Source organism: Tasmannia lanceolata, unplaced genomic scaffold (genome assembly GCF_043159265.1).
Source record: "Tasmannia lanceolata isolate RefF3 unplaced genomic scaffold, GAP_Taslan_0.1 ptg000006l, whole genome shotgun sequence".
In the NCBI taxonomy this organism is placed as follows: Eukaryota; Viridiplantae; Streptophyta; class Magnoliopsida; order Canellales; family Winteraceae; genus Tasmannia; species Tasmannia lanceolata.
In genome coordinates this window covers 4,266,062-4,280,391 of record NW_027518683.1, presented here as the reverse complement: position 1 = coordinate 4,280,391, position 14,330 = coordinate 4,266,062, and the positions used below count along the sequence as shown (strand labels likewise).

At 37.1% G+C, this 14,330-nt stretch overlaps 1 protein-coding gene across 1 annotated transcript in view; it reads right to left on the bottom strand.

The window, feature by feature from the left end:
* The window catches only part of LOC143879336 (Threonyl-tRNA synthetase), a 28,083-nt gene extending 15,859 nt beyond the window's left edge, over window positions 1-12,224 (bottom strand). Inside the window, exons 1-13 of the mRNA XM_077381680.1 lie at window positions 11,817-12,224; window positions 11,586-11,697; window positions 11,281-11,406; window positions 11,018-11,077; window positions 9,866-9,955; window positions 7,592-7,666; window positions 7,205-7,333; window positions 7,034-7,123; window positions 4,295-4,480; window positions 3,922-4,008; window positions 3,521-3,605; window positions 3,140-3,234; window positions 2,849-2,881 (exon numbers count right to left, since the gene is read on the bottom strand). Coding sequence (XP_077237795.1) covers window positions 2,849-2,881; window positions 3,140-3,234; window positions 3,521-3,605; window positions 3,922-4,008; window positions 4,295-4,480; window positions 7,034-7,123; window positions 7,205-7,333; window positions 7,592-7,666; window positions 9,866-9,955; window positions 11,018-11,077; window positions 11,281-11,406; window positions 11,586-11,697; window positions 11,817-11,980 — 1,332 coding nt within the window. The 5' untranslated portion in view covers window positions 11,981-12,224. The remainder of the gene's footprint in view (window positions 1-2,848; window positions 2,882-3,139; window positions 3,235-3,520; window positions 3,606-3,921; window positions 4,009-4,294; window positions 4,481-7,033; window positions 7,124-7,204; window positions 7,334-7,591; window positions 7,667-9,865; window positions 9,956-11,017; window positions 11,078-11,280; window positions 11,407-11,585; window positions 11,698-11,816) is intronic.
* Window positions 12,225-14,330: the final 2,106 nt, after the last annotated feature.

The window sequence follows — 14,330 nt, the reverse complement described above, 5'->3', positions numbered from 1 at the left end:
CTTCGAAAATCGAGTTTAAACCCACATCGAAAGATATTTGAAAGAAAATAGATTTTTTAATTATAAGAAATTAATTTTTCAACAAAAATCTGGATTTAAGAATAATATGGTTCATACTTCATCATATCAAAATTTCAATAAAAAAATACATCCATATGCATCATGTATGAAAGAAAATCTAAAATTCTAACCTAACATGCTTTCTTAGATCCTATATTACAAAGAGGATGAATACTAACCGTTGATCGCTCTCCTTGTCTCTAGGGTGTTTATATCCTAGATATACGCTTTGACACACCCTTATAAACGCATTAAAAACCCCAAAGATCGATCGAATAATCTCCAATATGATGTATATAGAAGAATAGAAGAATAGAAGAAGAAATATGATTGAACTTTGAAGAAGATGGAATATGGAAGATGACCCAAACCAACCAAAATGGACGATTTTTCTTGATTGGGAGGCCAAGTGGGACGTATTTTGGATCCCCCTCCATATGGTTGTGTTGGTTTTTTATAGAAAAAATGATCGAGTTTGATTAGAACATGAAGCTTTCAATGTGAGGACCCAACTTTAGTTAGTTTCTAAGTTTACACCTCAAGCTCCCTTTCCTTATTTAGTTTCCAATTTGTATTTGATTCTAATTGTGATTCCTTGCAAGCCAAGGCATTCTAGAATATTTCATATTGCCTCTTTTGAAAACCCTCTTATGTAAGCAACCTTTCCCCTTCTCTTTCTTTCTTTCCTTTTCTCTTTTTTATTTTTATAAAATCCAACTCATCCCAACCAAAGTGAGACGCCCAAGCCATGTAGGGCCACCCATGTGGGGCGCCCACTACATGTGGCCGACCCACATGAGTGGGTCCACATGGGTCGCCCCATTTGGGCTTTAAATCCAATCGGCTTTATAATGGGTATTTTGGGTTTTTACAATAAAATGCAATAGAAATCTTTTAAATTCAAATTTTATATGGAAGAACCAAACTCATATAACATTTATGGTACACCCCCAACACATGGTCGAACCGCCCTCTTTAGAAAAAACAACATTTTGGACCAAAATACCCCTATTTGACCAATACGCACCTAAAAGCGACCAAAATACGTTCAAATTGGATCACTCTTAAGGGGAAAGTTAAAAATGGAACGTTTTCATGGTAAAACTTCAAAAATAGAAAGTTTTTAAGTTCGCTTCTCTTGGTAGGTGATATCAAACAGGACCACTTGGAATCCCCTGAAAATGCCCAAAATGCCCTCGACACACAAAATTTTCAAGGAATGTAAAACCCCTGAGAATTTTAAATTTAACAGGTTTTTCAAAATTTATGAAATTACTCAAGATTTATCATACACAACCCGGGGATCAAATGAGATACATTGGAAATGACCAAATAACCCCTAGGGTGCAAAAATTGATAAAATTAGGGAAAACCCTGAGAAATTCCAAAAATAGCAGGTTTCTTAAAACACTTGAATTCATTCATAATTTCTCGGACATACCTTCGAGACAATCTCAGATACATGGGAAATGACCAAAATACCCCTGAGGTGCAAAAATAGATGTAACCTTGAGAAATTCCAAAAATAGCAGGTCTTCTCACTTGATTGGAAACTTGAATTCTTTTCTTCAATAGACTAATGGAACCCTTAGAGACATTTGGGATTGCGAATCAACACTAAAACACCTAAAATGAGGTGAAATTGACCCTAAAATAGAAGAATGCATGCCCTAGTGCAGAACACTGACTTGGAGACTTAACTGACCAACCAAATCTTTCATTTTTTAAAGCGTAGCAAAATGGGGGTGTCTACAACGGTGAGAAAAGTGACAAGGGTAGTGGCAAGCACGTGTGCTTCGCAAACGACCGCTAATTCAAACAGAGCAGTCTGTTGAGGTCGCCGATGGATCCGTCTCTGATGGCTTGGAAAGTAAGATGTAGAGAGAGGCGTTCACCTTCATCTTCATGTGCTTCAACAGCCAGCCATTTACTACCATGGCATTGAGGCCGTATCTCGGATGGCCTGGCCTGGCCTAGGGATTTTTCCCATGTGTTCACCAAATATCGACCGGGATCTCCCCAGTGTTCACCAAAAATCGACTGGAATCTTTGGATAGTTAGGATATAATCATAAAAGAACCGGAAAGGGCATGATATTTACCCCTCATGTTTTTAGGGTTCACACGAACAAATCCTTTATGGGCATTTTGGTCATTTTAGTAAACGAAACTTCTAATAATAAAAAGGTAACAGGGTGGAACAGCTAAGAAAAAGGGTGGAAATAGCAGTCACAATTTTCTTATTGAGAGCGGCTGACCTAGAATGTACATAGAGAAATTTCAAGAATGAAACTATGGAAAAACAGTCAATATTCAATAGCCAAAGAATCTTTGAGAATTTCAATATTAAAACAGAGGATGCAGATTAAAAATTATCATAAACGATAGGAACATCAAATAATGTGTACAAGAAATTTTCTAATCTTGCTATTTTCTGCAGAAAACCTATTTGGTGTTCCTCAAGTATAACCATTATTAATTTGCATGTGAAACGTTCATTTCCTTCTCACATTTGGTAGAAGAGAAAAGGAACTATGTCAACTGTATATCATAAAAAAAAAAATTGTACTGGGTGTTCCTCAATATAACAGGTGAAATGTTTCATTTCCTTGTCACATTTGGTAGAAGAGAAAAGGAATTATGTCAATTGTATATCATAAAAAAAAATCATTGAACTGGTTAGGAATTATCAAAACAAACCTTCGGCATCATTCTTCTACTATTTTTAGTATTCAACAATTCAATATGAGTTACAAATGTTAGCTATAAATAAGTAGACAGGAACTCACCTGAGACTCCCGACAGAAGATATGGGCATCATCCTGGAAGAGAATACGCAGAATATTCTTACTGAGAATCATAAAGGTAAGAACGAAATAGCTTTAAAAGAAACAAGAACATGTGAGACAAGAAACAGTTAATATGAGTTCAATGGTGTCGAATTTGAAAATAATAAATTAAATGTGCATTTATTTCAATATATATATATATATATATATATATATATATATATATATATATATATATATATATATATATATATATTAAATGTGCATGTATCAGCAGAAATAAATAGATACCTGCTGAAACCTTCTAACACGTGTTAAACCAGTAAGTGCACCACTAAGCTCATTACGGTGCAAAACTCCAAAATCGGCCATTCGAAGAGGCAATTCTATGATACCATCCCAAAACAGTAAAGACACATGAGTGGAAACTGAACACAGGAAAATTGGACAGAAAGAAGGAAACAGAGAAGCCAAATAGAAAGCGTTGAAAGACAGTATAAGCTTATGGCCCAGAAGTAACAGAGATAGAAATATGCACAAGATATACAATTTCCATATCATCAATGAAGGGGACAAACTTTTCAGCTCAATATTTATGATATAGAAATAATATTTTAATGAAAATCAGAAATAAATGCATGATAGAATTTCCATGAGAGAGAGAGAGAGCACCTCTATATGATCGAACTCTATTGTCAAACATCAAACAGTGCCCAGGGCAATTCATTGGCTTGAGTCCAAATTCTTGTTTCTCAATCTGCATTCAACGCCATATATTATGTTAACAAATAAAAGAAAACATGAAACACATGGGAAATACGATGACAAAAAGGAATCTCCCCATCACCAAATGACAGAAGAAAATGAACAAGTATAACAGATAAAAACACAACCTGAAAATAGAAAGCATATAATTCAAATCCACACATCAGCACTACTATAGCTATTTCAGAAGTAAAAAAATATGATGAGAACAACAGATCATGAATTTGTTGTTTCTTTTATCAATAAGTAATTAATTATGATTATGAAATCTTAAGCAATAGCATCCTGACGCAGTAAGAAAATCTCACCTCAAATACAAACATGTTCTCTTTGTAATTTGCAGCATGACCCGATGTTTCCCACAGTTGCATATTGAAAATGTTTGGAGTCAAAACCTGCATAAGAGATATAACATGTGAGGGAAACAAGTGAAATACAATTTCTTCTTAATATCAGTGGTCTACGTCTAACTGGGTCAGTCACCGACTCGCGTGAGTCCACTACGTTTTCGTGCCAATCAAAAACTTGTTCAGCTTGCACAAGTCATCTCGCTGGGTCAATCATTGACCAGCCCAAGCCAACCCAGTTTTTCCTTGCGGGAGTTCTTGACCAAGTACAAAATTTTAATTGCTAAATATCATTACATTTGGATAAAAAGATAAAAGGCTGTGGTAAATTAACCTCTTCATAACCTCTCTTTCTATATTGAGCTCGTATGAACTCCATTAGTTTGTTATATATCCGCGTCCCATGTGGCAGGAAAAAACAACTTCCTGGGCTAAGAGGATGAAAAAAGAAAAGTTCTTGATTTTGTCCCAGTATTCTGTGGTCACGTTTCTTTGCCTCCTCCAGCTGGGTCAGGTATTCCTGCATAGGCTCCCAGTTATAAGTGAAAGTTCGTGAACACATTTGACAGAGTGCCAAACAAGTAATCAAATGAGAAAGTGACAATATATACAAATTAGATCATCAGCACCAAGATGTCCTCGCCCAATGCATCAAGTTTAAGCAGGTTGGTTTATGCAGAATACAGGTCTGGATTGACGGGAAGTAGAACAAAGAAAAACTCCTATGAAATTCCAATCTCAGGAACAAATAATCCGCTAAATCAGAGAGGACTGGTAACGCATCATTAAATATAATAAATATGAAGGCCTCCAGAGCAAACTGATGCATGGAATCGCAGCAAAAGTAAAATAGACATTCTAAGGGGGAATTTAAATAACAAAAATAAAATATAGTGAAAAAAAACTAGGAGATCAGAAAATAACTTGAGACATCAACCACACCTGGAATTTCAAATATTATAAGTCGTATCTTTACATCAGTCAAAGTCAATGACTGTTTTTGAACAATGTTAAATAACTACTCAACATCATTGTTGGGTGAGATAGGGAGTTAGTTTCCCATGGAGATTTGGTAATGCTATTAAGGATGGTCTGGACTCAATCAAGGGGCATCCCACATCTTTTTATCATGTCTTGCACTCAGCTAATAGTGAAGCAGACCACCTGACCCGACCTAGGGTTGTCAAATCGGTGTTAGAGGTGATTGATCATGTCCCTTAGGGCTTTTTGATGTTTTTGGTTTTTCTTTGCATGTAGTTCTTGACCATCTCGGTCGAGGGGCTTCTCTCTTAAAAAAACTTCATTTAAAAAAAATTATTAAAAGTTTTTCATTATGTGGATACCTATGTGTAGTTGTTTCCATTCATTGAGATAGAGGTAAGCAAAAGAGAGATTTTCTTCAGTTGTGGATCCCCAAACTGAATATAACATGAATTACCTAAATAAGACATTTTCTCAAGTTCCACTTATTGCGAAATATATTACAGGAATGCTAAAAGATGATATTTGATTCTTTGTAAATATGCAAACTCCATGCGAAAATAAGTCAAGGTCATACATATGTGATGCGCATATGTAACTTAAAATAAGTCAAGGTCATTCATATGTCATACCATTTCAAAAAAAAAAAGTCAAGGTCATCCATTTTGGACTAAAATTACTTAAACATGTGCTAATAAAACAGTAACTTTTTTTTTGAATGATACAAAACAGTAACTTAAACTAAGCATATGTCATGAACTGTCTCAATTCTCAATAATATCAATAACCAAGTGCTACACAACATTTGAACTCCATCTTTTCCCCTAATAAATAAAAGATATCAACAAAATCTTTGCTCAGGAGATAGCTTTATGATGACTAACTATGAAGCACGGGTACGGGTACGGGTACAGGGTGCGGGTACGACACGACACGGGTACATGGGTACGTGATTTGCCAAAAAAACCGGATGCCGGTACGTTCGGGTACGCCGAATGTAATAAGATATTTTAATATTTTATTATATATTTATAAAAAATTTAAAAAAATAATTGTAGAGCAATCAAATAACAATACCATCACCAAAATGGAAAATTCTAATATTACTCTTCATTTCAAAAGTGATTAAGTTTCATATTTCATAACATGAGGCATCAATACGTCATTCATTAGAGAAAAAAAATCTATCGCGAGTGTGTTGACCAGTGCCTGACAAGATGAATAATTTTTAGAGACCAAATTATGAGATTTTTTTTACCCGACTTTTGGGATTTAATAATGTTTGGACACGATAGATTTTATGATTTTTTAAAATTTGAAAAATACCCCACCGTTTGGAAGTTAAGAAAGTTAAAATTTTGACCCGACCCTTTTTCTTTGAATTTTGTACTAAAACAAGAGAGTTGACTTTTTTTCCTCTTAGATTTGGGTCTTGAAACTATTTTTAATAAATCCAAATGGGGGGTATTCCGTTATTTACATGTAAATCTTAAGTAAATGACATTTACTTAAATGGTTTACATGTAAATATCGAGTACAGGAAAGGAGAGAGAAGTACAGGAGAGGAAAGAGAAGCAGCAGGACGAAGCAGGACGTGTCGGGTATGCGTGGGTGCACACCCGACACACACCCAACAACCAAAATTGGTTTTTTTTTTTTTTCTTTTTAAAATGGGGTACGTACCCAGTACGTACCCGGACGTACCCGCACCCCATACGTGTCGGGTACGGGTGTGGGAGCCCTGGGAGAGTACTCGTGCTTCCTAGATGACTAATAAGTAAATGTTAACGGAAAAAAATTGTTGAGTAAATAGCTAAATTGCTGTATATATAATATCTTGGCTGATAAATGGCTAATGTTGCTACTATATCTCACAATTCAGCTAGTCTAATACAGACTTTCTCCAACCAACCTGAGATATAATTTTCATATGTGATGATATGTCAAAAATTTCCAATAAAGCTAACTGATTTCCATGTTGATAGGATATTTACGTGCAAGTAATACGAGGGCGAGACAAAAACAAGTATTAGAGTGAAAACAGATGGGAAGGAATAAATAATACAGACTAAGAAAAAAATAAAAATTATACCTTCAGACGTTTTGATTCCGGAAAGGAGATCCCATATACTCTTTGCAAACTTTCACGGTCAGATTTACCCCTCCAATAGGACGATGAAGCCTGGATATACAAACATTAATAAAAGTAACCTAAACATAAATAAATGAAAACACAGGCAAATCTTCCCAAGAAAGTCATCACCTTTAAACAAGCAAAAGCTTTCACGAAAGATGTACTTGGTATATGTGGTCCACGGCAAAGATCAACTAAAGGCCCACACCTATAAACAGTGATTGTCTTGTCCTCTGGAAGCTCATTAATGATCTCAACCTGCACAGACAAGTTATGAATCACATAGTATACAATTATCTCTAATATAGAGGAATTTCACAGGTATTTAATTAAACTGAAAATCACTTGCAATTTACAAATTTCAGAATCTAGGACTGTCTATTAAGTATTAACCATAAAATGAATATTGATATATTATCATGCCCAATAAAAAAGAATGCCTATGATATATGACATCAAAAAAGGAAGAATCCATCACACGGTTCAAATGACGATATAATATACACCAGGACTTGCCTTAAAAGCATTTTCAGCAAACATTTCAAGAGCTTGTGCTCTTGACACTTCAATGCGCTCAAAAGGTTGTTTCTCCTGCATAATAAAAGATATTGATCAACTACTTGCCTTCAAAGTCAGAGAAAGAGGAAGAAGAAAAGAGAAAAAGAAGAGAAAGAACAGAGAGCCACTGCAGAATTATTATTATTATATTTTCTCCAGAGTATATCTTGCGTATTATTTATTAATTTATGAAAAAAACCATTGAGACTTTAACCAATAAAAAGCATTGAAGGAACCCAAAGCCCAAAAAAAACTTAAACCTTGTTTTCTCCGAAAAAAGGGATACATTACCCCATGTTTCCCATTTGCTAGCCATGACTATAACTTACTAGGGGTGGGTTTCAATCAACTAAAAAACCAATAATATCTTACTTAGAAACAATAAAGCAAAAACCCTGCCATTCATAAAAAAAACCCCAAAACCCTCATAAACCTCACTTTTTCCCCAAAGATTAAATTTAGCAATTCTAAAGTGATGCTAAACCAAAAGAATCAAATATTACATTGCTAATGATTGCTTCAATTTTTTAGAATGCTTCAACACCATATATTTTAAGAAGATCCGGCGATTTATATTATTTTATAATAATAAAACTGTCTCGATGAACCATGGGTACAAACCAGTCCAACTAGAAAAACATGAAATATAGAAATTTCCAGGGCACCCAGTTAATGTATGGCATTTACTAAAATCCATTTAATGTAAAACCACTCCCCTTAAGTCCTTAACAATTAGCACCACACGCTTCTAATTTTCACAGTGCCCATCTCAAGACACAGCAAGATTTTATCAATGTCATAGACACAAGATCATTGTCAATCACTGCACCCTTTGTTTAGCAGATGTTGAGCCTGTTGACCACCTGCTCTTGCATTATAGTTTCACCTGCGTCCTGTTTTTTTATGGCAAAAGAAAATGGTGTATGTTTCTTTTTTACCTTCCAGATGTTACTTGGGTTCTCCCTGGACCTATCGTTGGATATTTTGAGTCTTGGAGATTTTGCTACTTGGACCTCTAGAGGTAGGATATTGTTGAACTTATTCTTTGATGCTACTCTTGGGCTCCTATGGAAGGAAAGAAACAGGAGAATCTTCAGAGGGGTGACAAAAGGTGTATGCAATATTTACGACTGTCCAATGGGCATCTAGTCTTACAGCATTCCAAGGTATTTCAGCATCCTTCAATAGGTCTTCGGAGATCGGGCAGAGTAAGGGTCCTCGACCTAGATGTGACCCTCTTTTTGGAAGGCTGGAGCTGAACTTAGACAGCTCAAGTGTTGGCAACCCTGACACGGCAGGCATTGGGAAGCTATTGAGGAATAGTGCCGGCGAAGTTCTCCGAGCTTATTTGGGACCTATATGTGAGAAGGGCTCTAACGAGGCACAGGTGTAGGTTTCTTCATGGGATCAAACTGTTAAACCTATCTCAGATAGACCGTGTTAATGGTGTTATTATAAAGGGAGATAACCTCAATATAGTCAGATGTGTGAGACTGAATTAATTTTCCATGGAGGTTTGTAGACACTATAGAGGGTATTCGATCGATTAGTGGGCCACGACACTGAGGTCAAACATATCTGGCGATCGGCTAACTCGGAGATGGGTGTTTGGCTTGCTCAGGAGTTGTCAAAGAAGCAATTTTGACATTTGATCACTCGCCTCCTTTAGGAGGTTCCATCGGTTGTTTTATCCCTGCTTTGTATCCATTATATTATAGCTTAGTTGACTGTATTCTCTGTGATCGTGTTGGCCATTGGACCTTTGCCCCATCTTTAATAAAATTTTCACCATTCAAAAAAAGTCAATGTGACCATGTAAGGCAACTCATGAAACTCTAAAATTCATAAAGATGAAGTATCATAAAGAATAGAAACAGGAATTCTTGGGGCCATTGCATTGAGCTCTCTTTGCTTTTCTTTGATTGTAATTTTTTTCCAGGTTCGTTATCTTGCATGCACATTGACTACCTCGGTCTTTGGGGATCCCCACTCCCCTTGCTTATTATTAATAATATTACCACCATTCAAAAAAAACCTAGGGGCCATTCCATATTAACTCAGGGAGAGAATTAGTAAAAAAAATCTTGAATTAGTAAAAAATTTATTCAATCAATTATGGAGTTACCAATTATAACAATGAAACATAGAGCATAAACACCATTCCTCTTTTCAAGAAAGGAAATAGAATCCAAATTGCTCAAAGAAAAAGGCAGAAATTTAAGCCAGCAGTACCCCAACAGCTTTCAGTGCTCTTGATTGAATTTGTTCAAAGTGCTCCTCATTCAAGGTCAGGTCACCATAGAATGCATCGTAGTAAAAACCCTACAACATGAATACAATCACTTCATATGTCGCATAAAAGATCAAAAGAAACCTTCTTAACACCATCTTAAAACTCATATTTCTCAGCAAAATATCTGAGTAGCATTTTCAAAATATACAACCACTAATATGTAATGGTTTTTAATCTTCTTTTTGTCAGTAGCTACAGCAAATGCAACTTTATTAAGATAAAGAAAATGGTACAAAATAGAAAGGGGATGAGGAGAATAAAAGTACGAGATAGAAAGGGAACAAGGTGTCCACGAAAACAACAAAATATACAACTTATTATCTGATCATAATGGTATCATATCCTTGATGACAAGTTCCGTTCTATGCACTCTCACATCACAACTTCAAAATTCAAATCAGAGATGTACACAAATAGCATCTAGATCATGGCAGAGATCCAGAAAGTTACTATATCTTGTTATAGGTATAATTCAATATCTGATGCATTCACTTAGGATCCATCTTCCAGACCAATGTCTCACAATCTAAATTGTTTCTCAAACATTTTTTAGGATGGAAATGAATGTGAAAGAAAACTACTTTAGGTAAGGCTTATTGAAGGTGGAGAAATTCTTGCTGCCGGACATCATCTCCCGTTCACAAGGAGCTTTCATTGAACGTGGACATATTAATGACTGGGTCCTTATTGCCATCAAGTGCATCGACTCTGGGGTGCAGGGTGGGGAAGTGGAATTATTTGTAAAGCCGATCTAGAAAAGATTACAAACAAGTGGATTGGGAGTTTCATGATTACATAATTTACATGGGTTTGGAGTTTTTTTGAGTAGATGGATGGCATGTCGGGTCTCATCTGCACATTTCTATATCCTCATTAATGGTAGCCTGGTCTAAATCACAAGGGAGACCATCTAAGGTTGAAAAATCAAAGAATAGCTTCAAAAAGTGATAATGATACTTTATCAAATAAAAACTAATTATGTTGCAAATAGTTAAACAAATCCATAGTTCATACAACTCAAATAGTCGACACGAGACTACGAAGAAGTAATTTACTAGACATTACAGGAAATCAAATACTGAGTCATTTACCTCCCCTCTAGTCGTACAAGGGCCAATGCATAGCTTGCATCCATACTCCATCTCAATGGCCTGCCATTAAAAGAACACAGTTGGAATTAAACAAAGAAATCTTGAGAAAAAAACAAGCAATACATCAAAAAAATCTTAGACCTTAAGAAGGTTCAATAAGCAATGAACAAACCTGGACATCGTGATCCAACAAATCTATAACCAAAAAGACAAAACTGCTTAACTTACTCCAAATACGAAGAACTAGGGCATCAAGCTCTCACCTGCCCAAGGATGTGAGCACTAGAATGCCAAAAGGTGTCGCGTCCTTCATTATCCTCGAATTTAAAGAACTTCAGTTCACAATCTTCCTCAAGCGGTCTCGACATGTCCCAGAGAGTTCCATTTACCTTTTCCCACCCAAAAGAGATGGAATTAAGCAAAATTAAACAAAAATTTCGAAAACCCACTTGAACTAAGAATAACAACATTAGCATGAATTCATGAACAGATCAAGTATCTCATTTTGATTCCAATTTAACAGCAATACATTGTCACCGAAAGAAACAGATACAGAGAGATTACACACCCGAGCTATCAAAGCATTTGCAGCCAAACTTTTCGAGATTTCCTTCGCAACATCCACGGGCGATGTTATCCATTTACTGCCCTCCTTCACCGCGCCATCTGGCAGAGTTATCCTTGAAGAAGAACACCGAAATTCAATATCAAATGCTTCGAATCCAAACCTAATTTTCTACAAAGACAAAAATTCAAAAAGGTGAAAGAAAAGACATGTATGTGATAAGATTTAATTTACCTGATGGTTTCTACGCCGTTTTTGATTGATTTCTGCTCGGCGAGGATTTGTTCGAACATCCGAATACGTTTGGGAATGATGGATTCAAGATAAGGCTCGTCCTTTGGTGGGTTAGGGTTTGCCTTGGGCTTCAGTTTTGATTTTCCACAGCTATCTTCCCCCATGTTTTTAGTGCTGGTACAAAATGGTGCAAGACGAGTAAGGCGGAGAAAGGGGAGTGGACGAGACGAGAACGAGGGAGAGATTCGAGGTAGGAGACTATGTGCGACAAAGCGAGCTATGATTTTAGGGTTAGGGTTTTACTTGCTTGCGTTGAATTGGAATTTGGAAATAAGCCCTTGCTCTTCCTGCCTTGTTCTTTCCGAACCAGTGTGTTGACGGAAAACGAATAAATAAACCCTAAAAAGGACGGGTTGGCTGGACGAGTCCGAAACCCCTAAAGCCCGAATAAGTGACTGACTTGAGGAGTTGAGGGGAACTTTGGGCCTTAACTTGGAGCCTACTACGAGTTGGGTTGGACTTGGGTCTATGTTCGAATCCGGCTGAGAGTTCATATTGACTTATTTCTATTTGGAGAACACTGGTAGGCTCACACTAGGGTTTTCATATACATTGGATTAGACCTGGCAAACGGGCGGGCCGGGCCGGATTTGACCCGGCCCGTACGGGCCGGGTCAAAGTGACCCGGAAAATTATACGTGTCATTGACATTGGACCCGCACCCGGCCCGTACGGGCCGGGTCGACCCGCGGGTCACCGGATTTTTGACGTATTTTTTAAGAGTTTTTTTTTTATTTAGGGATTTGCTAGCCACCTTCTCCTGGGCTATTTTTCGGCTTGTAGCCCCTCCTTTGCTGCAAAGATTGGGTGAAGTACGGTCTGGGGCAAAGGTTGCTAGCAACAAAGAGAATAAAGAGAAGTAATCATTACGGATTTTTGAAATATTCTCAGAATTTCTAAGTTTGAAATGAAAAATTACCGTAAAAAGGTCAAAAGTAAAAAAATTACATATAAAATATGACAATTACCGAGAAAAGTAAAAAAACCGTCTTTTTGCACTTTTTTACGGGCACCCGCGGGTCCACCCGACCCGGCCCACTTTTGACGGGCCGGGTGGACCCGCGGGTCAATTTCTAACGGGTCACCAACAGGTGACCCGGACCCGTAAATTTACGTGCGGGCCGGGTGGACCCGCGGGTCCGGGTCACTTTTTGCCAGGTCTAGATGCGAATATGAGTAGACAAATGTGCAAGCTGAGGGTGGGGGTCCCACTGGTTCAATCATCCCTCATTGAACGATCCTAACCTTCTAATTGGTGGCTACCAGATGAATGGTGGAAAAAATAAAGGGAAAACTACCAAAAAAAAACCTCTAGATAAAAATATATCTTCCATGATCCCCCAAAATTTTCTTAATTAACAATAGTACATTAATAGCTTTTAATTTTTTCTTTTATCCATTTTACCCTTGCAGATAACATGGAAATCCCTAAAATCTCTCACTTTATTTAGTAACGGCAGCAATAAATAGTCTAAGAATTTCTCTTATAAATTCAACTTCTCTTATGAGCCCAAACACTACCAAAAACAGTATGGGCCCAAACCCCATACCTAAATCCAAACACTACCAAAAACACAGTGGGCCCACATTGTTTGGATGATCCAAAGCGTTCATTTGATGGGCCTTGACATAGATAGGGTGTGCCCAAAAAATCAGCTCCATCGGATCATCCTAGCCCTTCAATCTGTGGACGAACCGTTAACCGAGGGGGTCTACCTTACACAAATTGAAACCACATGGGGTTTATTTGTAACTTTTTAAACATTAGGGGTTAAGTTGAATGTGTCAGAAACCACAGGGGGTCTAAGTGTATTTTTCCCACAAAGAAACTAGCATATAACCGAAACATGACCTTTCCCCTGGCCCTCGAGCGAAGGTAGTGATAACACTTTGTTCTCAACAAGGAAGATAAGAAAATGTCTTTTTTTCTTGAGCCAAAACAAGGGGCCGGGGTGTAAAATTAAATTAACAACTAAACCTCACACACGCCCAGTCACGTCCCGGCTTGGGACGTGCAAGGCGAAGATTTCTTTCCCAAATCCCCATAGTTTTCTTTCTAGGAATCTCAAGGATAAGAGAGTGTCTTGAGCCAGGCTGGATGATTTCAGTAATGAATCCGGCAGGCCAAAACTTATGAACATGAGGACAAGAGAAAATCGATCAGGAGCCGAATTGGACGATTTTAATTGTAAGATTAATAAGTTGCAAAAGAAGTGGTTAAGAAGAGCAATAATCTGCATTCAAGTTCTAGTTGAAAAATGATAAAAAAAGTGGCACCATAGTGATGTTTCACTGTGTGTTAGTCTGTTAGTGACACAATCTATTAGTTGGGGCCCACGAGATGAATGATCTAGATTTTGTTGGCATATTATGGTGAGCCCAGGTAAAAATTCTCATGTGCACTTCTCTTAGTATTATTCTTCGCTTAAAATTTAAGATCTTGTAAACTATATT